The 27,995-nt window shown below is 39.9% G+C and overlaps 1 protein-coding gene across 1 annotated transcript; it reads right to left on the bottom strand.

The window, feature by feature from the left end:
• Nucleotides 1-81: 81 nt before the first annotated feature.
• thbs1b (thrombospondin 1b) lies at nt 82-27,355 on the bottom strand. Its single transcript, XM_061987146.2, has 23 exons — nt 27,170-27,355; nt 27,025-27,102; nt 26,396-26,955; nt 18,660-18,735; nt 18,042-18,119; nt 17,862-17,971; nt 16,141-16,266; nt 15,301-15,397; nt 11,064-11,237; nt 10,812-10,988; nt 10,538-10,711; nt 10,335-10,462; nt 10,093-10,245; nt 9,715-9,933; nt 9,514-9,621; nt 8,991-9,150; nt 6,383-6,501; nt 5,608-5,842; nt 4,938-5,165; nt 4,562-4,833; nt 4,385-4,482; nt 4,170-4,309; nt 82-2,028 (listed from the first exon to the last, which is right to left on the bottom strand). Exons 2-23 carry the CDS (start codon nt 27,086-27,088, stop codon nt 2,021-2,023), a joined length of 3,504 nt encoding a protein of 1,167 aa, XP_061843130.1. The 5' UTR covers nt 27,089-27,102; nt 27,170-27,355; the 3' UTR covers nt 82-2,020.
• Between the last annotated feature and the right edge of the window lie 640 nt (nt 27,356-27,995).

Below are 27,995 nucleotides of genomic sequence, written 5' to 3'. Positions count from 1 at the left end.
TATGCACTCCCTAAGATGATGGATAATCTCGTGGAGATATATTTTGTATTTCTTAGTTTGAAACACTCACGCACAGTAATGGACCTTTTAACTATTTATTATCTTGAAATGTGTAACAAAATGATCACTATGACTAAAACAGCATTTTAGCTTTGTACAACTAAGAACATGTTTACATACAAGCAAAACTAATTGTACAAAAATAACGATAATATTGATACAAAAAAAGTAAAAATGATAAGAATACAACATCCTCACATCAATGTGCAAACCGTTCATACAGACGGATACGTGGCCTTCTGTACGGCAACAAATCCCGATAAATTATTTAAATAGCATTTGACTACACACACGCGCACATACACTCAAATCGACTTCTCAAAAAAGGCTAAGACATAACAGAAAAATAATTTATCTGCTAAAAACAGCATTGGACATATATACTTTAAAGCAAAGTTATTCAGTAAAAAAAGCAAATCTCCCATTTCACTCTCACTGGGGTAGGTTGCATTTTAATGTCATTTTATTTACAACCCATGCTACACAAATACTACTGTAAGAGAATTAAATGCATGTGTTTGTGTTGATCAACAGCAATGAGGTAATATTTGTACATCATTTCATTTGTTGTGTATTTCTTTCCAAAAAGGGCACACAAGTCAAATCCATGCTGAAGTACAGTTGGGAGGAGGGATATTGCAAGAGCAACACATCCCAGCAGGCACAAGACATTGATACAACGTTGATTATACATACATGTCCTTTAAAACTGACTTTGAGACAACGTTGCAAAATCCACGTTGTGGGTTGGGAAATGACCACATTTCAATGGTCAAATCAATGTCACAACCTGGCATTGAATAAACGTTGTCAAAAAGCATGTTGTTTCAATGTTGTATTTGTGTTGTAGGATATTGGTTGGGAAATGACCAAAATTCAATGGTCAAATCAACATCAGAACTCAACATTGATTAAACGTCATCAAAAAACATGTGGTGTCAACGTTAAGTTTGAGATGATCAACGTCCGGACCTAATTCAACAAGTTGTCAACATTGTTTCAATGTCTTGTGCCTGCTGGGATCCAGTTTCCGAAACCTGATTACTTCCGATTTTGTTCATTTGTCACTGTTCCATCAAATTGATTTTGTACTTTTTCAAAGTATTCAAAAGTGTATTTTGCTGCCTACATTGTAGGCACGAGTCAATAAATTATATGTATTTACATAATACCTAATTAGGACCTCAAAAGACGAGGGTGTAATAAGTCGTTGAGCAAGTTTGGGTGTGACATGGAGGGACTGCAGATCGGTGGCTCTTGATGTTTCCTGAGAGATGTTTAGCAATTCAGGGCGCACACAAGACTAAACTACACGACTTTCATAGAAGAATGAAGTACTTTCGTTTTCCATCCATGGCCAGTCTTGCACACACAAGCATGAACATCCATGAGTTCCGCTGGTTTCTAACACCCCACCTTTCTCCAAGTATTCCTAAAAACGTTATTGCCGCCGTCATTCTTCGAGTCCATCGTTCCGAACGTAAAGCAAACGGAATATTTACTCAGTCTTTTCTTTGGGATGTCCGTTCAGAGAGGGCTAAGGTAGGAAAGGTGTGGATGTAAAAGTTTGGAAGTGCATAGTTGTCTACGGGGAGTCCGTCCCGCACAGAGATGAATGAGTTCTTTCAGAGAGTAAGAAAGCAAGGAGAGCTGGGACAGAGAGGTGCTGGTGTCCTACTGGCAAAGGCAGGGCGGGAGGGAATATTTTCCTTTTTCTCCCTGCTCTTGCAGAAGGCTGGAGGAGAAGGGACTCTCTGATCCTCAAACGGCATTCAGCTGTTCGGTGCTCGGCCGTTACTCTGAGGCCGCCCAAATGCCCTTTCACCCTCTACGGGTGCACAAAAAAGCGTTGCGGGGATAAAAATCGGTCCCTGGACTTTTAAAAGAGAATTTAAAACAAAAGAAAAAAAAAGTCATACTACTAAAAAGTGCATTCCTCGGAGCATCCAGCGCTGTGCATTTATGCATCTGTGAGAAGAAAGATACATTATTTTAGACATTTTGGAAGATTTTGTATTTATCGTCATGCCTTTGAAGTCAAACACTCCTTGAGGGTGAACAATTTGGTTTTTCAACAGGAAATTGTGAAATGCTACATTTAGTGTCCTGGCTGCTCAGTACAATATGGCTAAGTCAACACTAAAAATGAAGGGAATGAAAGTGAAGCGACAAACAACTACAGTATCTGACATTTCACAAAAAAATAGAACCAAAAAGTCACTTTTCCGAGAAAGTCAGACATTTTTCAGTCATTCGATCACCAAAAACAATTCTTCTGTTAAGGAACTGAACTACTAAATACAAAATATGACAAAAAATATGGAGAGATATGTGTGTATTTTATGCCACCAAAGCAAAAATGGATCTGCAGCCCAAAAAATGCAATTTCTGAACAAAAACAGGTTTAGGTTGCAAATAATTTTTTGGGTTACAAGTTGGGTTTTTTTGGGGTTGATCACACACCTCCTCATTCAATGCGTTTTCTTTATTTTTATTTCTTTATTTTCATGACTATTTACATTGTAGATTGTCACTGAAGGCATCAAAACTATGAATGAACACATGTGGAGTTATGTACTTAACAAAAAAAGGTGAAATAACTGAAAACATGTTTTATATTCTAGTTTCTTCAAAATAGCCACCCTTTGCTCTGATTACTGCTTTGCACACACTTGGCATTCTCTTGATGAGCTTCAAGCACACCTGTGAAGTGAAAACCATTTCAGGTGACTACCTCTTGAAGCTCATCGAGAGAATGCCAAGAGTGTGCAAAAAAGTAATCCGAGCAAAGGGTGGCTATTTTGAAGAACCTAGAATATAAAACATGTTTTCAATTAGTTATTTTTTTGTTAAGTACATAACTCCACATGTGTTCAATCATAGTTTTGATGCCTTCAGTGACAATCTACAATGTAAATAGTCATGAAAATAAAGAAAACGCATTGAATGAGAAGGTGTGTCCAAACTTTTGGCCTGTACTGTATATATTATAACAGTACATTTTGAAATTCATGGATTAAAATAATATTTTTTTATAATTGTTTACCATTTAGGTTTAAGAATTGGGGCCATATATACTAAAGGTTTTCCACACATAACCAACAAAGTCAGAAATTATTCATTTATTCGATCATTAAAACAATTCTTCTGTTCAGGAACTGAACTAGTAAGTAAATAATAATATTCGATTTTAAATCATCAAAAAATATGTAGAGAATTGTGTGTATTTTATGTAACCACATCAAAAATGGAGTTCCAGCCCCCCCAAAATTATTTTGGAACCAAAAAAAAGTTTACATTGCAAATAATTTTGGGGGTTAGAAACTGTTTTATTTTTGGTGGGGTTGAGGTTGTTTTGCAACCCAAAACATGTACAATATTTCTAACCCCCCAAAAATGTGTAGACCCCCCCAACATGTTTTGCAAATACATTTTTTTTGTTTGAAAATATTTTTTTAAATTTCAAATACATTTTTGTGTTTGTAATTTTTTTGGCAGATAATTCATTATCCTTGTTTGCAAATATATTTTTGGTTTAAAAAAATATTTTGGTTTTGTTGCAATAAATGACATTTATCGGCACAAGAAAAACACATGCTTTGCTATTTAAAAAAATAAAAATAAAACAGTACGTTTTGAAATTCACGGATTAAAATAATATTTTATAATATTTTATACCATTTAGGTTTAAGTATTAGGGCCTGATCTACTAAAGGTTTGCGTGCACTAAAACACATGCAAACTTGACTATGATTATGATGATGATCAGAACGCTTACAAAACTGGGAGGAAGAGATGCATATTTAATCATTTAGCACTGGAAATGCTAAAAAAAAAAATCATTTAAAGAGGACGGTCTGCACTACTTTTGCACTTGTAATCAATGTCGCACGCACACGCAGTCTTAGTAGATCACGTGCAACACACCCACTATTACAGTTTCGCACATGCTACTTAGCGCATCTTAGATCAGGCTTTTGGTGTATTATTTATGTTTTATGACACACACAAATAATTTGGTAATTACTAATGCTGGTAATTTATGTAAAGGGAGAAGTATATTCTAAATCAGACATCTAGCCAGTTTTACAGAAAGAATCCGTTCTTACCTCTGCACTCATACTTGAGGTCTGAGAAGTAAACCATTTCCTGTGAAAAGACAAAAAGACCTAGCCTGCCTCCTGCATAGGTCTTGTCGTAGATGCTACCAGTATCTGCCATAATCTTCTTTCCTTCGTACATCACAACTCTGAGTGAATGAAGAAAGAACATTGTGAGTTTGAGCTAGGATTTAATCCATCAGAGATGAAGTCATTCCCCTCACCTGATAAGTCCTGTTCTTGGTCTGTGGATCAGATGCCATCTGTAGGCAGTGAAATCTTTCCATCCAACATTCTTAGGGTCGTGCCAGAGAGTACGGACCTAAAGTCAGCAAAAATGATGAATAAGTCATTACCTTTTGTTTGTGGACTAGATTACGCTGCCTAAAAGTATGTCATACTTGTCCCGGAGTATTCCCGGTATGCCAGAGAGCATTCCTGAGGTGTTCTCCTGGGCCAGTGGTGGAATTCACCACTTTGATGGACAGGCCAGAGTAGCCCTGGGCTTTGGTGGGTTTGTTGGACCAGTAGGTCTGAGTAATCTGTTTCCACATCACCACATAAAACCTGGAGCTGGACTGGTATCCAAACACAAAGCCAGCATAGTCGTCGTCCCTCTCGGTGTTGATAAAGAAGGTCCCACTGAAGTCCACCGAATTGAACTCGTGGTATCCTGCAGAAAATTGATCACGTTAGAGATATTAAATGTATCTTAAATGATGGACTTTCTAAGGTATTTCTGAAAACCTCAAGAGTTGTACACTAGTATTCACTCACCGACAGCAATGCCAGGGTCACAGTTGACGGTCTGAACAAGTTCTTTCCCCTGGTGACGTACCACCCAGTTAGGATCGATCTGGGAAGTGCCTTTAGGATCCAGAGGAACCATCTGGAACTTGCGGAAGTCTGTCTCGCTGATGTCGAAGTTCTCCGGACACACGTCGTAGATGTCTGGCACGTTGTCCTGGTCAAAGTCGTCTTTGCAGGCATCTCCACGGCCATCACCTGCGATTAGAGATGATATACTTTGGTAATGATCGTTGAGTCATACAAACATACATAGTCTGAGAAAGATGGGGAGTTTTATATTTGGGATCTAGAGTTTTATAAAGCAAACCAGCAGGTGGCCCCAAACATTTTCTCCCCAAGATATATTTTTTTTCCTGTCACTCACACAGCGACTTAGTGAGATGCAGCCCTGACAAAGAGACCATTGAGAGAAGTGTCTCAAAGGTTGGGTAAGTTAGCAAACAAGGAGTTAAGAACTTAATTCTAAGATAGGTAATGAAGCAGTCCACAAATAAATATCTTACCACTCTTGGCTTTTAATATGGATAATGAAATATAATGAACGGAAAAGAGGGTTCCTCTTATATTGAGTTCCAAAGGAATATCCAGACTCCTCCAGGGAAAGTAGACAAAGTAAAGAATATTCCATTGCACTTACCATCAGAGTCGACCTGGTCAGGATTAAAGGCTAGTCTGCAGTTGTCCTTGTCGTCCGGAATGCCGTCATTGTCGTCGTCATGGTCGCAGGCGTCTCCCTTTCCGTCCTTATCGTGATCAGCCTGATTGGCATTAGGGATGTACGGGCAGTTGTCCAGGTTGTTCTGGTGTCCGTCCTCATCGATATCCTGGTTACTGTCACACTTATCTCCCACTCGGTCATCGTCTGAATCCACCTGAAATGGCAAATGTACCGTTTACTCAGGGCGCTCGATTGATCAGTTTGTCTTAGAAAATGTTTCGCTTCTCATTGGAGCAGGCTTTATCGGTTCATGCTCGTAGACTTGGATTGGTCAAATCTAGTCCAAAATATAGTGTCATTTTTACAAATGAAAACCTAGCTAAATGATTGCTGTAACAACACATTCCTTTTTCTCAGTGTAGCTTGGCACAGGTGCAGGATGCAGCCCATTACTCACTAATATCCAGCTGAGGGTCTCTTCCCTCGCATAACCCACCAACTAATGTCAATGGGCCATTGAAGAGACCCGCCAACCCCCCCCGGCCCACTATGCCTTTTGATCCGATGTGCCCTTGACCTTTACACGGGATTTACTCAAGCTTTTTTTCCCCTGTTCAAATGGGCTCAGGACTCTCTTTCTCTCTCTTTCTGTCTCTCATTTGAAAGAGGTAAATATGCTGAGCTATGGAGTGAGACAGAGAGATGAATGTGTATTGTTGGTGGCGGTTGAGGTGGAAGGAAAATGGCCACACACCTGATCGGGATTATGTTCCAGAGGGCAGTTGTCGCACATGTCTCCCACCCCATCCAAGTCTGTGTCTTTTTGGTCGACATTGTACACATAGGGGCAGTTGTCCTTCTCGTTAAGTATGCCTGGCAAATGAAAACAGACACGAGTGTATTAAGTCATGACTTGAACTAAGGACATTTCTAAAAGAAAAATGTATATAGCTAGCATTATCTAGCTAGTGAGCTGGCCTCTAGCTTTAGAACCATGTTTCTTAGTAAAAACTTGAAATTGTACTAACAAGGTTAGTCATTTAAGTTGTCAAGCTGTCAGACTAAAATTAGGGTGATTTGACCAAAACAAAAGGTGAAGAAGCAAACCAAAACTGCCTGCCTTTTTTTCAACTGCACAAAAATCTGCTAACCTGGGGAAAATATTTATTAAACCTGAGTACGTTTAGCAGAAACCTACGTAAATAACACCCCCAACTCATCTATTTAGAAGTAGTGCTCGCTGACATATATGTGATGACCTGCTCAAGGCCTTGTGGTTAGAGTTTCCGCCCTGGGACTGGAAAGTCGTGAGTTCAAACCCCCCGGCCGTGTCATACCAAAGACTATAAAATTGGGACCCATTGCCTCCCTGCTTGGCACTCAGCATCAAGGGTTGGAATTGGGGGTTAAATCACCAAATGATTCCCAAGCGCAGCCAGGGCTGCTGCTCACTGCTCCCCTCACCTCTCAGGGGGTGATCATGGGGATGGGTCAAATGCAGAGGATAATTTCACCACACCTAGTGTGTGTGTGACTATAATTGGTACTTTAACTTTAACATGACCCCATAGAGGGGTGTCTAAAAAAAAAAATCGATTTTCGAATGAATCAAGATTCTTACTTGTAACGATTCTTAATCAATTCAAGAAAAATCAAAAAATCAATTTAAAAACAAAAAAAAAACATTTCTTTTTTTTAATCTGTCTTGTCCAGACACTTAGGCAAATCATATTGTTGATGTAGATGCCCATACCTGCTGTACAGGTTTTTTTTATTTTTTTTTTTAGAAAAGAGTAGTGTTGGATACTTCACTTTTTGCCTTATTTGTATTTGACTTTAATAAACGTTTGGGTAGAATTTTATTAAACAAAACCAGTTTTCTTTTAAGAAATATACACATTTATCAGAGCTGTTATCTACTTTATGGAGGAATGTAGTTAATCATTGAACTGGCACCCAATGTTAATAAAAAAGTATTGAATTTGAATCGAAAATCGTTTTGAATCGAGAATCGATTTTGAATGGAATCGTTACTCCCAAGAATCGAATCGAATCAAATCTTGTGGTGCCTAAATATTCACAGCTCTAGCGCCATATACTTCACTACCTGCTAATATTGGTAAAATACTGTATTTAACATAAATATCAACAAATAGGTACAACACGCTAACTTGTCTTTTTACTTGATGACTAAGTCAGAGAAGTAATGCTAACTGACATATAGCTTGTTAGCTTTTAGCTTGTGGGACCTGTTTCTGGAGCGAATAATTAGTAGGAATTATTAGGCGCTTTTAGACTCTACTAAAATGTCTGTGACGCAGATCTCAAGTCTGACATATCGAAGTGACATGGAAAAAAAAATGAAGAAGAATTCAACAAAAGCAAAAGAACAAGGACACAAACACTGTATCCTGTCATATTCCTCTTATCCCAAACACAAACATGCTAACCTAAGTAAGATAGTTCTTTAAAGGGAATGCTAGCAGACCATTACACTAAATAATTAGCACCCTAACTCATCTATTTACTCAACAACTAATTCAGAGAAGTAAAGCAAATGACTTGTAGCTAGCTAACTAGAATGTGCTTTGTCAGTTAAAACTGCGCACAAAGGGTTGTGAGGCTGTTGTCAAGTCTACAAATTCAGAGTGACATGAAATACATGAATAATGTTAACAAAACAAAAAAAGAAGAATGCTGCTACCAATCGTAGTGCCATATACTGCTAGCATTAGTAAAATATTGTATAAAACACAAGTATTACAAGTAGGTACAACTCGCTAACTTGACATTTAGGTTAAATTGTGTGCATTCTCACAGCAATTTGAAAAAAGTAAGCTGTCTTACACTACCAGGTAGCTTGTAAGATCTGTTTCTGGGTTGAATAGGTAGTCAGAAACATGGGTAGACTTCGCTAAAACGTTTGTGAGGCAGATGTCAAGTCAAACAACTCAGAGTGACATGGAAAAAAAATGAAGAAGAATTTAACAAAAACAGAAGAACAAGGACGCATACCCTGAATGCTTATCCCAAACATAGACCCGCTGACCTTGGTAAGATATATCTTTAAAAGGAATGTAAGTGGAACATCACAGTAAATAATCAGCACCCGAACTTGTCTATTTACTCGACAACTAATTGGGAGAAGTAATACAAACTGACTAGAATAGCATTTAATTTGCTTATTCAATCATAAATTTCGAGGCAGTTGTCAAGTCACAAGCATATCAAGAGTTTGACCAAAACAAAAAAAAGATTGCTACTACCAAATTTAGTGAAATACCCAATTGTCATTCCTATTTATTATGATGTAAAAACTATTCATAATTTGAAACAGTGGCTGTCAACCATTTGTTGCTTACCATCTCCATCGATGTCCACAGCACAGGCATCTCCCTCTCCATTGTTGTCCGTGTCTGTTTGGTCAGGGTTGCTATTGTAAGGGCAGTTGTCACAGCGATCGCCAACGTCATCACGGTCATAGTCGTACTGTCTGGGGTTGTAGATAAACGGGCAATTGTCCTGTTTGAGAGAGAGGGAGGGGGTGGGGGGGTTGGGGGAGTTAGAGGTATGTGTTCAGGTGCAGTTCACTACCATCTGCCATCACACTGACTGAGTGGATCTATTTAGAAAGGAAGGAGCTCTGGGGAATGAAAAGGTGCTTTATTTTTAGGTCATATCCCACTTCGAGCGTTGGAATTTGTGGTGCACAGAGGAGTGCCTTCAGACTTGTACCTCAGTGATAGAATTTGAGGTTTTGGCCAGGGAAAACATTTGCTTTCCCTCGGAGCGCTACCTCCTGTCCGCCTGGCTTCTTGCACATGAATGATGTACATACATGTCCCTTGTGTACTCCCATGACCATATTTGGGCATTCATACGTACCCTGTCATCAGGAATGCCGTCGTTGTCGTCATCAAAATCGCAAGCATCTCCAATGCCGTCCTTATCGTAATCTTCCTGCCCAGAGTTGGGGAGGTTGGGGCAGTTGTCCTTGAAAAACCCACAACACAAACATCAACACTCTCATTCATAACCTTCCACTTAATCTCAAGTGTATTTTGGCTTCATAAACTCCCTACTTACCTTTTTGCAGTGGTAGGTGGCATTCTCTACACAAACCAAGTCAGCGTTGGGCCATCCATCCAGATCGGTGTCCTCTCCACAGATATGTCCATTGCCAGCGTAGCCAGGTTTGCACTCGCATCGGAACATTGGTTCAGAGAAATGTCCGAGGTAGTTACAGCGGGCGTGTTTATTGCAGTTATGGCTTCCATCCAGGCAAGGATTTCGGGGTGAGCACACCTTTATCGGAACGAAAGGATAATCAGTCATCAGATTGGGGTTTTTGCAAGTTTTTCTAATCTTTGTAAGGCAGAAATGCAGTTTGAACCTTAAAGAACTAGAGACCTAATTTGAGGGTTTTTGATATGCAAATCCCTACCCTTTGATTATTGTACGTACCTGTTTTTTTGCCGCAGCCTGTTCCACACCCTTGCCAAACGGTTGGGGTCCTGAGTAACGGGGAGGGCAGGGAAGACAGTTGTAGCCGGGTTCTGTGTTCTCACAGCGGTGCACGCCATTAAACTCAAAGCAAGCATCTGGGACTTCCTTGCACTACATTCAGATTAGGCAGAAAAACTAAATTAAGTACTGCATGTGGTTTCAGCTGGGACAACAGAGTAAAAAAAGATTGATAGTGTTACCTCATCAATATCTTTACATTTGATACCATTGCCAGTATAGCCCAGAGGGCATTTTCCGCACTTCCAGGAACCATCAGGGAAACTAGTGCACTTGGCCCCAGCAAAGCAAGGGTTTGAGAGGCATCCATCTTGAATCAAGAATCAATGCTTATTGTGAAGTGTTTTAATCGATATATTTAGTCTTATTAATCAGTGGCGCTTACCAACAGGACAGGTTTTCTTATTGCACGTCTGTGTTTCTTTGATGTCACCGACACACTCTTTACCGCCATATTTGGGTTCAGGGTCGTTGCAAATTCGTTTACGAGTCTGCATGCCACCTCCACATGTGACGGTGCATGTATCCCATGGCGACCACGGTCCCCAGTTGCCATTGACTGAGAAACACAAGGAAGACCGGTTGCATGATGATGATATGATGCTATTGTTGTTGTCCAAATGGACACACAAGTGCAATCAGGCAGACCCAAAACTTACTGGGGCATTGAGACTTTTGACACTTTTCCGTTTGCCGACCCTGTCCCGCGCACTCCTTGCCCCCGAGCTGGGGGGTTGGGGAGTTGCACAGACGGATGCGGGTGATGACACCAGCGCCGCAGGTAACGGAGCATGAGGACCACGGCGACCAGTGGCTCCAGCTGCCATCCTGCTTGACTGATGCAACCAAAAACACACACTTGAATTGTATTCTGGTGCATTTTCCGGAACTTGTGTCGTTTACCAACTTACAGCGCTTGTCGCACTCCTGGAGGTAGCAGTCCCGGGTCTGCACAGAGGTGCCCTCACAGTTGTTATTGATACGGTCGCAAGAGCGTCCGCGCTGCTGGATGCCCCGCCCACATGACACGGAACAATGGGTCCATTCAGACCACGGCGACCAGCCGTCCTCTGCATAGTCGCTCGCTGAGAAGGAGGGAAATGGCGAGAATATGGAAAAGAGACACAATGAAAGAGCTATTGCAAAAAAGCAGCACCCTCCCACCCCAACACACACTCACAAACACCCCCAAGCCTAAATGAGGGGAGGAAGGCTTTTAGAGCAAAGGGCTAATAGTGTCGATTTAGCCGGGATTTAGACAGAAAGAGGGGCTTTTGTTTAGGACGGGCACTGAGAGAATGCGTGGAACAGAAAGGCCCACTGTCCTACAGATACAGAGGGATGCCCTACTGACTTATGTTTTCCTAAAGAGGAAATGTTTCTGAAAACATGGCTGTCAGTGTGTCATGACTTCAAAAAGTGGCTGAGCTCCACATGAATGTGGCTCCTGCTGTTTATTTTTGGTTTTAGCGAGGCGTTGCAGCCAACCCTGCAGAGGTATGACCAACATGTTGGTTGGCATTCATGTGGATGATGCCTTCACAAAACAGTCAAACAATTTTCTTAACCCGCTTTGAACAATTTGGCCACATTACAGCCATTTCAGCTTTAAGGACTCAAAGATGTTTTCAGGCACAAAACGCCAATGTTTCAAACACAGGAACACTTATTTTATTTACTGGGAGGTGAGTGCAGTTAAGTCATCTTTAAAATTAACATACCTGAACAGAAACCTTTTATGTTGGGACATATTTGTGGCTTTTATTCGGGAAATTACACAGCATCTCTTTTTAGAGGTTGACTAGGTTAGTGTTTGAATGAATGCACCATCCATAGCTTTGGCAGCATTTACTGTAATGCATTGGATGATGTTTATATGGCTTTAATTCCAGTGCACAGTGGAACCTCTCAGGTTGATCACATGCTGGTCTAGCTCCAATTTGTTCAGATTCTAAAACATTTCCTTGGGAAATAATAGAAATATATGTTGCAGGATTCATCATATGCAACCGACGACTATTTTGATGGTGAACTCATCGACTATCCTAACAATTAATCGACTAATCGTGTAATAAGTCGATTTAATTTAGCCATCAGCTTTTATATTTGGCTTGTTTTTCGGCATATTTTTACTAACAATTAAGACAATAACAATTACTATCTTCCATACATCCATCCATTTTCTACCGCTTATTCCCTTCGAGGTCGCGGGGGGCGCTGGAGCCTATCTCAGCTGCATTCGGGCGGAAGGCGGGGTACACCCTGGACAAGTCGCTACCTCATCGCAGCAATCTTATTCTGAAATGTTTATTTATGAACTGTGCAACTTGTGGACATTTTTAAAGAAAGGACAGGTGAAGTATAATTTTTTATGTAAACAAAGAACCGTAAAAATAGTAACAATAACAAAAAACAACGAAAAACGCCACGCTATCTTCGTATTTTTTGGAGTATAAATCGCACCTGCCGAAAATGCATAATAAAGAAGGGAAAAAAACATATATAAATCGCACTGGAGCCCGGCCAAACTATGAAAAAAAACTGCGACTTATAGTCCGAAAAATACGGTAATCTTTCTGAAAAGAAAAAGTTAATTTTGTAATGATAATATGTTTAGAAAGATGATAGTTAAACAAAGTTTAGTTGGCTAAAATATTAGTTCAAGCTATTTTTTACACAACTCTGTTTTTAGCTGTCTTTCGTAGTGAGTGCTCCCGCACCACAGACTTACTGCCATGAAAAGCAAGTTAAAATTTTGCAATTTCAGCAAGTTATTTGACATTTTAGGGTGAAATGTTCCCATAATTTCATTCTTTTCACTCGCTGTGTTTTTACTGAGGCCACAGCCATTTTTTCTCTTTCTGTTGTTTGTTTCCTGTCCGAAAAAACACCCACAAGCAATGACATCACCAGTGTTCTGAAAATTACTTTTAAAAAGTGATCACTAATGGTTACTTGTTACTTTACTTTTGGTAAAGTAAACTGAATTACTCTTTAATAAATGTAAATAATTACTAGGAAAAGTAATTAATAAGTTACTTAAAAAAAAAAAAAAAACTTCAAATATCTGGCATATGCAGTTGAGACATTTTATATGAGAGCACAGTGTGCGTGTGTGTGTGTGCTTTTAAAAGGCGGAGCTTGTTGCTTAGTGATGTATGATGTCATCGAGGACTTCAACGGGGCTGTGTTTGTTAGCTTTACTAGTTAGCAGCGGTAGACTGCAGTTTGTCGGCTCTGACGCCAGCCCTTTTGAATCGTTTCGCCGGATTGTGTTGCCTCTGGTTATAAAGAGATTGCATGTGCTTCGATGGCTGTCATATCTTCTTGTCAACAAACGGTGTATTATTTGGGTGGTAAGTAAGTGTCACTTCAATCATTGATTTGATATTAATTTTTCCCCATTGTGTACGTGTGCGTATGTTGCTGTGTTACAGTGTGATGGTGCCTCTTCCTATTTGACATCAGGTTCATTTTAGTGTGGCGCTGCCTGTTGCTTTCACGAGTAAAAATATATTTCCTGCATTGAACTTGCTGCACTTATGAAGCTGCCTTGTTGCTGACAAAAAAACAAATCAGAAGTAATGTTCCATGTTACATCAAGCTATCGCTAACGGTGTTGAAACTTTCCTAAAAGTAATTAATTAGATTAATCGTTACTACCAAGAGTAATGGCGTTATGAACACCGCTATTATATAACGCAGTTATTACAAACACTGGACCTCACCCACTATTATCGATAACACATTTGTCCGCAACACATTTTACTGTCCGATTTTTGTCCACAATTCAGCATTAGAGCTTTCATACAACTAAGGCTATGTTTGCATTCTATGCCGATTCTAATTTTGTTTTGCCCATATCAGGTTGAGTACCGTATTTTTCGGATTATAAATTGCTCCGGAGTATAAGTCACACCAGCCGAAAATGCATAATAAAGAAGGAAAAAAACATATATAAGTCGCACTGGAGTATAAGTCGCATTTTTTGGGGAAATTGATTTGATAAAATCCAACACCAAGAATAGACATTTGAAAGGCAATTTAAAATAAATAAAGAATAGTGAACAACAGGCTGAATAAGTGTACGTTATATGAGGCATAAATAACCAACTGAGAACGTGCCTGGTATGTTAACGTAACATATTATGGTAAGGGTCATTCAAATAACTATAACATATAGAACATGCTATACGTTTACCAAACAATCTGTCACTCCTGATCGCTAAATCCGATTAAATCTTCTTCCTCTGTTTCGCTTCTAAACAACTCTGCCAACTCCAAAGGTAGACAATGCGCCGCTTCCTCTTCTATAGGTACGTCGCTTACGTCAGAGTCATCGTCAGTTGCAGTTCCAATTATTCCAGCCTTTCTGAATCCGCACAGGATAGTTTCGGTTGTCACTGAAGTCCATGCTTTGTCGATCCATGCAATGACATCCAGAAAAGTTGCATGGCGCATTCTCCCGGTTGCCGTGAAGCTGTGCTCTCCATCCATCATCCACTGCTCCCACAGGTTGCGCAGGACTGCCTTAAAGCCCTTCTCAGTTTTTATAAGTTACCGCCAATGTTGAAATGATCAATTTTCATAGGTACGGAAGTAGTAGCAGGTAGCATCTTTTTTTTCACAATGCACATCTGCCATGACCTGCCCCCGCCAAATTTTTATTGGTTGACGTGTGTGTGTGACGATTGCTGATATACGCCTAGTCTCTTACGTGAATGAGATAAATAATATTATTTGATATTTTACGTTAATGTGTTAATTTCACACATAAGTCGCTCCAGAGTACAAGTCGCACCCCCGGCCAAACTATGAAAAAAACTGCGATTTATAATCCGAAAAATACGGTACACGGACCTATCGTCATTGTCCGTCAACATAGGAGTCCGTGTGTGACATCATGTTTTGTGCCAAGCGCGTCAGTTCACAGTTGCATTCCGTTCACGTTAGCCATACTGTACATAGAAGCCGCATATATTGTTACTAATGTGAACGACTACATAAAGATATCGGATTTAACAAAAAATCTGAATGGTCATCAAACCCTGCTGTGTGAATGTAGCCTTAGGTTTATTTTAACCCCAGATTTTGGTCAAACACTAAATTGTACAACCTCAGTTGGGTTGGAGAGAGAGAAGTGCTTACGTGTTCCGCAGCGTGGACAACACTCTCCGTCAGGTACGGTGGCGTTGGCACAAGGAATCAGTGGGCAGGAGATCTTTCGACAAACTGTAGCGGAGTTCTGCAATGAACAGAGTTTTTTTGGTACAGGTTATGTAATAAAGACTATCAAAAGTCGGCAAACGAGTCCAGACGGAAATGGACTATATCCTGTCTAGGACTTTGTTGCCGGTTTTGATTCAACTTTGTGAAACAAATTGTCTGCTCGCCATGTGAGCTTTTGAATGATTCACAGACCCCGACAATCCCAAAAAAGAAGGATTCTGTCTGAGAAAGGAGACCTTTGCGGGCACCCAGAGGCCTACTGGGTCAGTAGATGGGTGGGACCGTGGCCAAACCTTTCGTAAAAATGAAGTTGGGTTCAAACTGAGGACCCAGACTGGGTGCTGTTCCCTAGACATGTAAAGCCAGACAGCCGGTATGTCCTACATGAGTCACTCAGGGATAATAAGCAACTGATAACTTGCAGGGATTTTACTAAGCAAGGAGATCTTTAACACCTGACCTAAATGACGGTTTCATTCCACTTGACGTTCCTCTCAATTACGAGCTGTGAATCACTTCAGACCCACTTCTGTTGACCCCCTGATTACAGAGCTCTTATCTAGACCAAACAAGACTTGACCCGATCCTATCATTACTGACCAAATCAGCTGAGGTCTGGTATTCTTGTGTGTGTGTGTGTGTGTGTGTGTGTGTGTGTGTGTGTGTGTACTAATTACGCACTAGTGTGTCCTCCTGTCAGTAGGCACAATCGCAGTCTGAGAATAGAGTTGTGTTCGTCTCACACCGTCCAGATCTCACCTGACAAGTGCACTCAGTGCAGTCGTCCACGGTCCACTCGTCTCTGTTCTTGTGCACGATGCCATTGTGAATACAGACGCCACTGTGGATGCCGATGCGGTTCTTAATCAGTTTGTTTTCATTCGTCTGGACGCAGCAGAGGGGAAACAAAGAAAGGGGAATGGCATAAGCATAAGAATGCGGTAATGCTTTATAATGATGTACATTTGATAATGTTTCTAGTTTTGCACATTTTTTTGTGTACTGTGTGTGACAAACGGCACATCTCCGAAGAGTTCAATGTTATTTTTCCCAAGGCAAAACATACAATTAGAAAAGTATGCTTGTAGACTACCACAATGTAGCCCTTGGTATATCGCTCGGATTTTTGGATGAAAGCACAATTAAAATGTAGTTACTCTACCTCAGTGGCTCTCAAACCTTTTTCACCAAGTACCACCTCAGAAAACACTTGGCTTTCCAAGTACGACCATTATGACCAACTTCAAAATACAGTATTGTAGTAGGCCTAACTATTTATTAAAAACAAGACAGGAGTATATTTAATATTTTGGCCGATGTTACATTACACACAGTTTGAACAGTAACACTGTGTTTGACTATTAAATTATTGGTTATTTGGCGTACCCCGAGATTGTGCGTACCACAGTTTGGGAATCCCTACTCCACCTAGTGGACAAGTTGTAAAATTGTAGGTTTCACAGGAAAATATCAATTTACCAAAATGTAAGATTCAGATAAAAATTTTGGACTACAGTGTGCATGCATATGTTCCGATAACAGTGTGCATGCATATGTTCCGATAAACAACAGGGTTCAAGCACAATTTGAGTGTAGTTGCTCTACCTACTGGACAGAAGAGTTGCCAAAAAAAATTCACACTCGAAACACGAATCTCAATCATTCCGACTCTGAATTCTAATGTTCAAAAATCGATCAAAATCGAAAGAAGGATTTTTTAAAGATGGTTTTTAGGCCGTCTGTGCGCTTACTCACTGCGTGTATACGTCATACGTTAGCAGCTAAGAGGAGCTTTTTAAAACTGTAACTTGGTTTTATGAGCATTTTGTACCAAATATTAGCTTGCGAGAAATAGTTTCAATCGGTAATCGTGTTGAAGCAAGAATTAATTTTGAAACGACTCGTCACCCCAAGAATCGAAATTGAATGGAATCGTAACATTTTGTAAGGTTCACATCCCTAGTTGACACGTAGCTATTATATTAGTGCATGTTTTTTTTCATCAATTTGTCAAATTTGTGTGAAGCCAGACATTTTTCAATGCAACCACATTCAGTCCTTCCAGTATTTTGACGCCAATTGACGCTGTAGTTTGGACACCCCTGTATTACAGTGTACAATTGACTGAAATCTTGTTCAATTTCTGATGAAAAATTTAAAAAAGAAGAAAAAAAAGACTTCTTTTCGGCGTAGGTTGAGATCTCAAGTACTGTTATTAACATGCAAATTGTGAACCTAGATGACCACAATGTACCCCACTGGACATTTGTCGCATCTTTTTTTCATTCATTTTGAAATTCAGATTCACGGTTCGGTGATGAAGGAAAAACAAAAATCCTAAAATATTAGAAATTCAGAGCTAAGGTAGGGTTTTGGGCCTGTAAGTTCAAGTCAAAAGAAAACCGACCAGTGGCAGTTGAACAAGTGTATTCCGAAGTAATGACAAGAAGCACACGCAGGTTGATGTATTTCTTGCTCACCAACTTGCGGAGCTCGAGGGACAGCTCCTTCACCACCACGCCGAGACCTTTCAGCTCTTTGAACATGCTGACCAGGTCATCGCAGGAGAAGCCACAGACCATCTGGAGATCTTCACCAAGGCAGAAAAAAAAATCACTTCCATGTATTCTCTTGCATGTTATACTACTTCTATTGTTTACCTTTCGTTTTATGTCCTGTGTACTCTGTCCTGATGGCCGAGGAGCCATTGAGATTCTCCATGATGACTGCATCTGTGGCTGTAGATGACATCATATAAAACAGTGTTTCTTAACCATAGCGCCCCCTGGTAGGCCGCCAAAAAATATCTGTTTCCGAGCTGTGGCCCTAATAGGCCCAGGCGGTACTCTGTTGCAATACCCTTTTCCACCACTTGTGGCAGTAATGACAATCTCAAACAAACAGAAGAAGTCTGGCTGTGTTAGAGTATTGTTTGGTGGTTGTTTGAGCACACTGCAGCTAGACCTGGATATATACCACTCCTAAATGCTTCAGTCATATGCAGGATTCTCACAGTAATGAGGCAAAAATACAACCTTACCGACTGTATCACGGCTATATTTATTTTCTCTTTATCGTCTTTATGACGTAATTTTCTTAAATAACTTACATACTTAAATAATGGGAAAACAATCTTTATACTTTGCAAAAGCCCAAAGGGGACCCTTTTGCTCCGGGCCGTGGTACATAACTTACCCCTCCACTTCGACTCCCTTACACACACACACACACACACACACACACACACAGAGAGAGAGAGCTCATAATAATTTACTCACAGCTCTGGCAGCCCTTGTTGCGAAGGATTGCGTCCAAGGTCGTTCCAAAAACAAAGCGCACGTTTTGAAGGACTCCCTGCAAACAATAGTAAGATTTATCCCAATAATGAACAAATTGAATGCAATATTTTAAAATCATTAAATTCATTATTACTCTAATTGACGTTACTAATATACTTTTTTATGCAAGCATCATCACACCGAGGCAAATTTATGGAGTGAAATTACTGCCAAAACAACGTTTTTACTCACAGCCAAAGATTTGCAAGTAAAAAATAAATACATATATATATATATATATATATATATATATATATATATATATATATATATATCCCACCTCCAAAGACATGCACCTGGGGATAGGTTGATTGGCAACACTAAAAATTGGCACTAGTGTGTGAATGTGAGTGTGAATGTTGTCTGTCTATCTGTGTTGGCCCTGCGATGAGCTGGCGACTTGTCCAGGGTGTACCCCGCCTTCCGCCCGATTGTAGCTGAGATAGGCTCCAGCGACCCCCGCGACCCCGAAGGGAATAAGCGTTAGAAAATGGATGGATGGATGGATATATATATGTATATATATATGTCCAGGGTGTACCCCGCCTTCCGCCCGATTGTAGCTGAGATAGGCTCCAGCGCCCCCCGCGACCCCAAAGGGAATAAGCGGTAGAAAATGGATGGATGGATGGATGGATATATATATATAAATACATATATATATATATATATATGAGTATTGGCAGTAATTTCACTCCATACATATTTCTTGTTTGTGCAGCACTTGTGCATAATTTGCGCAGCACTTTTACTCACTCAGTGCATTATTTAGCACAGTGTTTTTTAACCTTTTTTGAGCCAAGGCACATTTTTTGCGTTGAAAAAATCGCGAGGCACACCACCAGCAGAAATCATTAAAAAAACGAAACTCCGTTGACAGTAAAAAGTCGTTGTCGCAATTGTTGGATATGACTTTAAACCATAACCAAGCATGCATCACTATAGCTCTTGTCTCAAAGTAGGTGTACTGTCACCACCTGTCACATCACACCGTGACTTATTTAGAGTTTTTTGCTGGTTTCCTGTGTGTAGTGTTTTAGTTCTTGTCTTGCGCTCCTATTTTGGTGGCTTTTTGTCTTTTTTTGGTATTTTCCTGTAGCAGTTTCATGTCTTCCTTTGAGCGATATTTCCCGCATCTACTTTGTTTTAGCAATCAAGACTATTTAAGTTGTTTTTAATCCTTCTCTGTGGGGACATTGTTGATTGTCATGTCATGTTTGGTAGTACTTTGTGGACGCCGTCTTTGCTCCACAGTAAGTCTTTGCTGTCGTCCAGCATTCTGTTTTTGTTGACTTTGTAGCCAGTTCAGTTTTAATTTTGTTCTGTATAGCCTTCCCTAAGCTTCAATGCCTTTTCTTAGGGGCACTCACCTTTTGTTTATTTTTGGTTTAAGCATTAGACACCTTTTTACCTGCACACTGCCTCCCGCTGTTTCCGACATCTACAAAGCAATTGGCTACCGGCTGCCACCTACAGATATGGTATGACATAGGCGCCGATCCCGTGGGTGCTTCGGGGCCGAGCACCCACGTGGGATTGACGGCAACTTTCATTCTTTGACATAAATTTTGAAAAATCAATCCTGTTGTTAAATTAGTGGCAAGATAATGAAAGAGTCGCAAATCAAATAGTCTATAATTAGCAAAATCTAACCAAGTCTTTATTGTGTTCGACAATAAACTAAAAACATAATCATCTTGACTTTGAACTCACTGCACACGAACAAATGAAGTGCATACTTACTCAACAGCCATACATGTCACACTAAGAGTGGCTGTATGAACAACGCCAACACTGTCATAACTATGTGCCATATAGTGAAACCTCACTAAACAACAACGACAAACACATTTTGGAAGAATATTTGCACCGCAACACAACATAAACACTACAGAACAAATTCCCAGGATTCCTTGCAGCACAAACTCTTCCGGGACGCAACAATATAAACAAACGCCATTGGTGGATCCACACCTAACATCTACTGTAATGATACCACGTACAATAGTGTATCTAGTCGATACTACTATTGATTACATCAATATTTTTTAACATCACAAAATCTTCTTTCCTTTTTTAAAATGTATACTATGTTTCTAAACTCAGGAAATATGTCCCTAGACACATGAGGACTTTGAATATGACCAATGTATGATCCTGTAACTACTTAGTATCGGATTGATACCCAAATTTGTGGTATCATCCAAAACTAATGTAAAGTATCAAAAAAACAGACGAATAAGTGATTATTACATTTTAACAGAAGTGTAGATAGAAACATGTTGAAACAGAAAATAAGCAGATATTAACAGTAAATGAACAAGTAGATTAATAATTCATTTTCTACCACTCGTCCCTCATAATGTTGACAAAATAATAGAATGATAAATGACACAATATGTTACCGCATATGTCAGCAGATTAAAGTAGGAGTCTTTGTTTGCTTACTTACTACTAAAAGACAAGTTGTCTTGTATGTTCACTATCTTATTTAAGGACTAGATTGCAATAGGAAACATGTTTAATGTATCGTAAGATTTTTGTTAAAATAAAACCAATAATGACATTTTTTGTAGTCCCCTCATTCAGAAAAGTACCGAAATATTTTTGGTGAATGGCCACAGAATTTTAAGTACGCATTTAAACATCTTAAGATATTCAACACTCTACTGCCATCTGGCATCGTCACGTTTCATTTGTCAGGTAAACCGTGATAAATGGGGCTATATGAATCCCCTTCCTACTGTATACAGTAGATGCTGCTTCAGATAGATGTAATGTACCAAAATACTTTTGGTACCGGTACCAAAATAGTGGTATCGAGACAACACTAATACACACACACACCGAGCACCCACTGGCAGAAATGTAGATAGGCGCCTATGTGGTATAGTATAACACGGTTGCTCTAGACCAGGGGAACATTTTTGGCTGAGAGAGCCATGAAAGCCAAATATTTTAAAATGTATTTCCGTGAGAGCCATATAATATTCTTTAACTCTGAATACAACGAAATGCGTGCATTTTTAAGTAAGACCAACATTTTTAGAGTACCGTATTTTTCGGACTATAAGTCGCAGTTTTTTTCATAGTTTGGCCTGCCGAGGGTGCGACTTATGTGTGAAATGATTAACACATTACCATAAAATATCAAATAATATTATTTAGCTCATTCACGTAAGAGACTAGACGTATAAGATTTCATGGGATTTAGCGATCAGGAGTGACAGATTGTTTGGTAAACGTATAGCATGTTCTATATATTATAGTTATTTGAATGACTCTTACCATAATATGTTACGTTAACATACCAGGCACGTTCTTAGTTGGTTATTTATGCCTCATATAACGTACACTTATTCAGCCTGTTGTTCACTATTCTTTATTTATTTTAAATTGCCTTTCAAATGTCTATTCTTGGTGTTGGGTTTTATCAAATAAATTTCCCCCAAAAATGCGACTTATATATGTTTTTTTCCTTCTTTATTATGCATTTTCGGCCGGTGCGACTTATACTCTGGAGCGACTTATACTCCGAAAAATACGGTATAATAAGTCTCTTTTTCTTTTTAATAACAGTTATTCTGAAGGTAACCAATAATAAATAAAATACTTCTTACCATTAATGCGACTTCTGGTGCTGTATGGTTTTGCTGATGTTTCTGTAGTCTGGTTGATACGTGGTTATTTTTAACACTGTAATTACCAGCGGAATTATTCATTACTTATCGTGTTAAGCAATGTCAGCTAGGATTTATCTGAGAGCCAGATGCGGTCATCAAAAGAGCCACATCTGGCTCTAGAGCAGTGGTTCTTAACCTGGGTTCGATGGAACCCTAGGGGTTCGGTGAGTCGGGCTCAGGGGTTCGGCGGAGGTCAAGACACACCCGACCCATCGTGTAAATAAAATCTTCTCCCTATCGGCGTATTACGGATACGGCAACGGCAGAAGTCACACTGATTTGCAGGTGTGTAATTTGTTTTGAGTTTATGCACTGTGTTGGTTTTGTTCTTTGAACAGGGTGATGTTCATGCACGGTTCATTTTGTGCACCAGTAAAAAAAACCTTGGTAACACTTTAGTATGGGGAACATATTCACCATTAATTGATTTACGTGGACCCCAACTTAAACAAGTTGAAAAACGTATTCGGGTGTTACCATTTAGTGGTCAATTGTACGGAATATGTACTGTACTGTGTACAGTACAGTACATACTGTCATACTATGTACTGTCAGACCCACTCGACATCCATTGCATTCGGTCTCCCCTAGAGGGGGGGGGGGGGGGGGGGGTTACCCACATATGCGGTCCTCTCCAAGGTTTCTCATAGTCATTCACATCGACGTCCCACTGAGGTGAGTTTTTCCTTGCCCTTATGTGGGCTCTGTACCGAGGATGTCGTTGTGGCTTGTGCAGCCCTTTGAGACACTTGTGATTTAGGGCTATATAAATAAACATTGATTGATTGATTGATGATACTGTGCAATCTACAAATAAAAGTTTCAATCAATCAATCAATCAATGCTTATTAACATGCAAATTAGTAACATATTGGCTCTTAACTAGTCATTATTAAGTACTTATTAATGCCTTATTCGGCATGGCCTTATTATAACCCTAACCCTCTAACCCTGGCCCTAACCCTCTAACCCTAACCCTCACCAAATAACTCAAAATTAAGTCTTTGTTACTTAGAATATGTTCCCCATACTAAAGTGTTACCAAAAACATATAACTTTGAATTTGAAAAAAAAAAACATTTTATTTTTCACTAAAGAAAGGTTCGGTGAATGCGCATATGAAACTGGTGGGGTTCGGTACCTCCAACAAGGTTAAGAACCACTGCTCTAGAGCATTGGTTCTCAAATGGGGGTACGCGTACCCCTGGGGGTACTTGAAGGTATGCCAAGGGGTACGTGAGATTTTTTTTAACACTGTGGTCAAAGTTAGAATGGCCACAAAACACATTTTAAGATATTCAACACTACTGCCATCTGGTGGCTAAAGTGAATAGTGTATCCTCCCAATTTGTCACGTTTCATGTGTCAGGTAGACCCGTGACAAATGGGGCCATATGAATCCCCTACCTACTGTATGCAGTATATGCTGCTTCAGATAGATGTAATGAATTGATTAACGTGGACCCCGACTTAAACAAGTTGAAAAACGTATTCGGGTGTTACCATTTAGTGGTAAATTTTACGGAATATGTACTGTACTGTGCAATCTACTAATAAAAGTTTCAATCAATCAATCAAAATGTATTTTGTACCTTTTTTCTATTACCTCTTCCTGGGGGTACTTGAAGGTATGCCAAGGGGTACGTGAGATTTTTTTTAAATATTCTAAAAACAGCAACCCTTCAAAAATCCTTTATAAATATATTTATTGAATAATACTTCAACAAAATATAAATTTAAGTTCATAAACTGAACATCAAATCAAGTAGGCTATTCCATTCACTACCATAAACCCAGAGTTGCCTCCCTGCCACCAAGACTGACAAAGATCCTCAGTGAAGCACAAGCTCAGGTTTCTCACTAAAATGTCTGTCAAAAAGAACTGTGAAAAGAAATGCAACAATGCAATATTCAGTGTTGACAGCTAGATTTTTTGTGGACATGTTCCATAAATATTATGTTAAAGATTTATTTTTTTGTGAAGAAATGTTTAGAATTATGTTCATGAATCCAGATGGATCTCTATTACAATCCCCAAAGAGGGCACTGTAAGTTGATGATTACTTCTATGTGTAGAAATCTTTATTTATAATTGAATCACTTGTTTATTTTTCAACACGTTTTTAGTTATTTTTATATCTTTTTTTCCAAATAGTTCAGGAAAACCACTACAAATGAGCTATATTTTGCACTGTTATACAATTTAATGAATCAGAAACTGATGACATAGTGCTGTATTCTACTTCTTTATCTCTTTTTTTCAACCAAAAATTCTTTGCTCTGATTAGGGGGTACTTGAATTAAAAAAATGTTCACAGGGGGTACATCGCTGAAAAAAGGTTGCTCTAGAGCAATGGTTCTCAACCTTTTTTCAGTGATGATTGTATAACAGTGCAAAATATTGCTAATTTGTAGTGGTCTTCTTGAACTATTTGGAAAAAAAGATACAAAAATAACTAAAAACGTGTTGAAAAATAAACAAGTGGTTCAATTATAAATAAAGATTTCTACACACAGAAGTAATCATCAACTTAAAGTGCCCTCTTTGGGGATTGTAATAGAGATCCATCTGGATTCAGGAACTTAATTCTAAACATTTCTTCACAAAAAAAGAAATCTTTAACATCAATATTTATGGAACATGTCCACAAAAAATCTAGCTGTCAACACTGAATATTGCATTGTTGCATTGTAATGAATGGAATAGCCTACTTGATTTGATGTTCAGTTTATGAACTTACATTCATATTTTGTTGAAGTATTATTCAATAAATATATTTATAAAGGATTTTTGAATTGTTGCTATTTTTAAAATATTAAAAAAAAAATCTCACGTACCCCTTGGCATACCTTCAAGTACCCCCAGGGGTACACGTACCCCCATTTGAGAACCACTGCTCTAGAGCCATAGGTTCCCTACCCCTGCTCTAGACCAGTGTTTTTCAACCACTGTGCCGCGGCACACTAGTGTGCCGTGAGATACAGTCTGGTGTGCCGTGGGAGATCATCTAGTTTCACTTATTTGGGTTAAAAATATTTTTTGCAAACCAGTAATTATAGTCTGCACATTATGTGTTGTTGTTGAGTGTCGGTGCTGTCTAGAGCTCGGCACAGTAACCGTGTAATACTCTTCCATATCAATAGGTGGCAGCCGGTAGCTAATTGCGTTGTAGATGTCGGGAACAGCGGGAGGCAGTGTGCAGGTAAAAAGGTGTCTAATGCTTAAACCAAAAATAAACAAAAGGTGAGTGCCCCTAAGAAAAGGCATTGAAGCTTAGGGAAAGCTATGCAGAAGAAAACTAAAACTGAACTGGCTACAAAGTAAACAAAAACAGAATGCTGGACGACAGCAAAGACTTACTGTGGAGCAAAGACGGCGTCCACAAAGTGCATCCCAACATGACATGACAATCAACAATGTCCCCACAAAGAAGGATAAAAACAACTGAAATATTCTTGATTGCTAAAACAAAGCAGGTGTGGGGAATAGCGGTCAAGGAAGACATGAAACTGCTACAGGAAAATACCAAAAAAAGAGGAAAAAGCCACCAAATTAGGAGCGCAAGACAAGAACTAAAACACTACACACAGGAAAACAGCAAAAAACTCCAAATAAGTCAGGGCGTGATGTGACAGGTGGTGACAGTACACCTACTTTGAGACAAGAGCAACATTGATGCACGCTTGGTTATGGTTTAAAGTCATACCCAACAATTGACTTTAAACTTTTTACTGTCAACTGTGTTTCGTTTTTTAATGATTTCTGCTGGTGGTGTGCCTCCGAATTTTTTCAACGCAAAAAATGTGCCTTGGCTTGAAAAAGGTTGAAAAACACCGCTCTAGACAGTACCGACACTCAACAACAACACATCATTTGCAGACTGTAATTACTAGTTTGCAAAAAAATATTTTTAACCCAAATAGGTGAAATTAGATCATCTCCCACGGCACGGTGGTTGAAAAACACTGTTTTAGTAAGTGTGACGTGCTCACCATGAACCGGTCCTTCGCCGCCCCTTTCCCGATCCGGAGCTGCGCGTTGGCGGGTGTCTCCGGCGTGAGGATGCTCTGGATGGACGCGTCCAGCTCGGCCGTGTTGACCTCCTCGCACCCGGCGTACAGCTGCGCCCGGTCCTCCTGCACGAAGAGCGTGATGTTCTTCCACTGCCCCGTGGCCAGGTCCGCGTCTTCGATGGAGACCAGATGCTGCCTGTCGTCGGTGGCGAACACCAGGTCCAGAGTGTTCGCCTTCCCGTTGGAGACGATCTCGAACACCGGGCCCGACCCGTCCTTCTTCTCCACGGTCAGCAGGCTGCCGCGGGTGCGCTTGGCTTGCTTGAAGTTGAGCAGGAGGAGGAAGCCGCGCTCTTCGTGGATGGAGTCGATCAGGTCCCGCAGGGCGCTCTCGGGGACCGGGGGGATCAGGTCCGGGTTGAGGATTTTGTAGGCGGGGCTGTAGGGGTCGTCTCCCTTCACCTGGTTCACGCCGTGGTTCTTTTTGGCCACTTGTATCAGCTCGAACAGGTCGTACACGCTGTTGTCTTCCCCGCTCTCTGCCGGCGCATAGCGACACGTTAATTCATGCATTTCCCCCCCCTCATAATAAAACTTGAATAAGTCACCTGCAATGATGGCGCCCTCACAGCTCCAAAGCATCAGCAACAAAAATATCCCCGTCAATTTCATGGTGACGTCACTACCTGTAACAGGAAAAACACTTAAAACACGCTAAAAAAATAAATAACCACACTTCACTCGTCAACTCACCTGCGTTAAATCAGTATAAAAACACACCAATATGTGTACAAATCCAGCAATAATCCTCAGGAAAGATATGTATCAATTTGACAAAAAAGATGGAAGTTCCATTTGTTGTGTGTATTTATTTTTTCATTTTTTTTTCAATATGAAGTGTCCTGGTTGGGATCAGACGCAACAAGGAGTCCCTTATAAGCCTGCAAGGGGCACAAAGTGCAATTTAAATAGTTTGATGGCATTCCCAGCAAGTGGCCTCCACCAATCAGGGCGAGGAGAGAGAGAATGGTCGAGTTTATCGTCCAAGAGAGAGAGAGAGAGAGGGAGGGAGGAGTATTTCCTTTACTGCAGTTTCACCAAGTAGCACCTAGGGGGAAAAAAAACGTGGCTTTCTAAGTACCAACATCAAATTACAGTAGCGTAGTAGGCCTACGTATTCATTAAAACAAGGCAGAGGTTTAATTTAACAAGTACATTTATTATTTTTGTTCACTGTGACATTACACACAGTTTGAACTGTTTGAATATTTAATTAAAGTTAAAGTTAAAGTACCAATGATTGTCACACACACTAGGTGTGGTGAAATTTGTCCTCTGCATTTGACCCCACCCTCTGGGAGGTGAGGGGAGCAGTGGGCAGCAGCGATGCCGCGCCCGGGAATCATTTTTGGTATTTAAGTGATTATTTGGCGTACCTCTAGATGGAGCCCAGTTTGATGGACCTTTCCTTTTTACAGATTAACACATTCATCATTTTTATCACTTTTTTAATTATGTAAAAAACCATAACACCTGTTTTCACTCACTTTCTGCGTGCAAGTAGACATTAATCTATATG

This window comes from Nerophis lumbriciformis, linkage group LG26, assembly GCF_033978685.3.
Source record: "Nerophis lumbriciformis linkage group LG26, RoL_Nlum_v2.1, whole genome shotgun sequence".
Lineage (NCBI taxonomy): Eukaryota > Metazoa > Chordata > Actinopteri > Syngnathiformes > Syngnathidae > Nerophis > Nerophis lumbriciformis.
The sequence above is the reverse complement of the archived record's forward strand: the minus strand, read 5'-3'. Positions and strand labels throughout refer to the sequence as shown.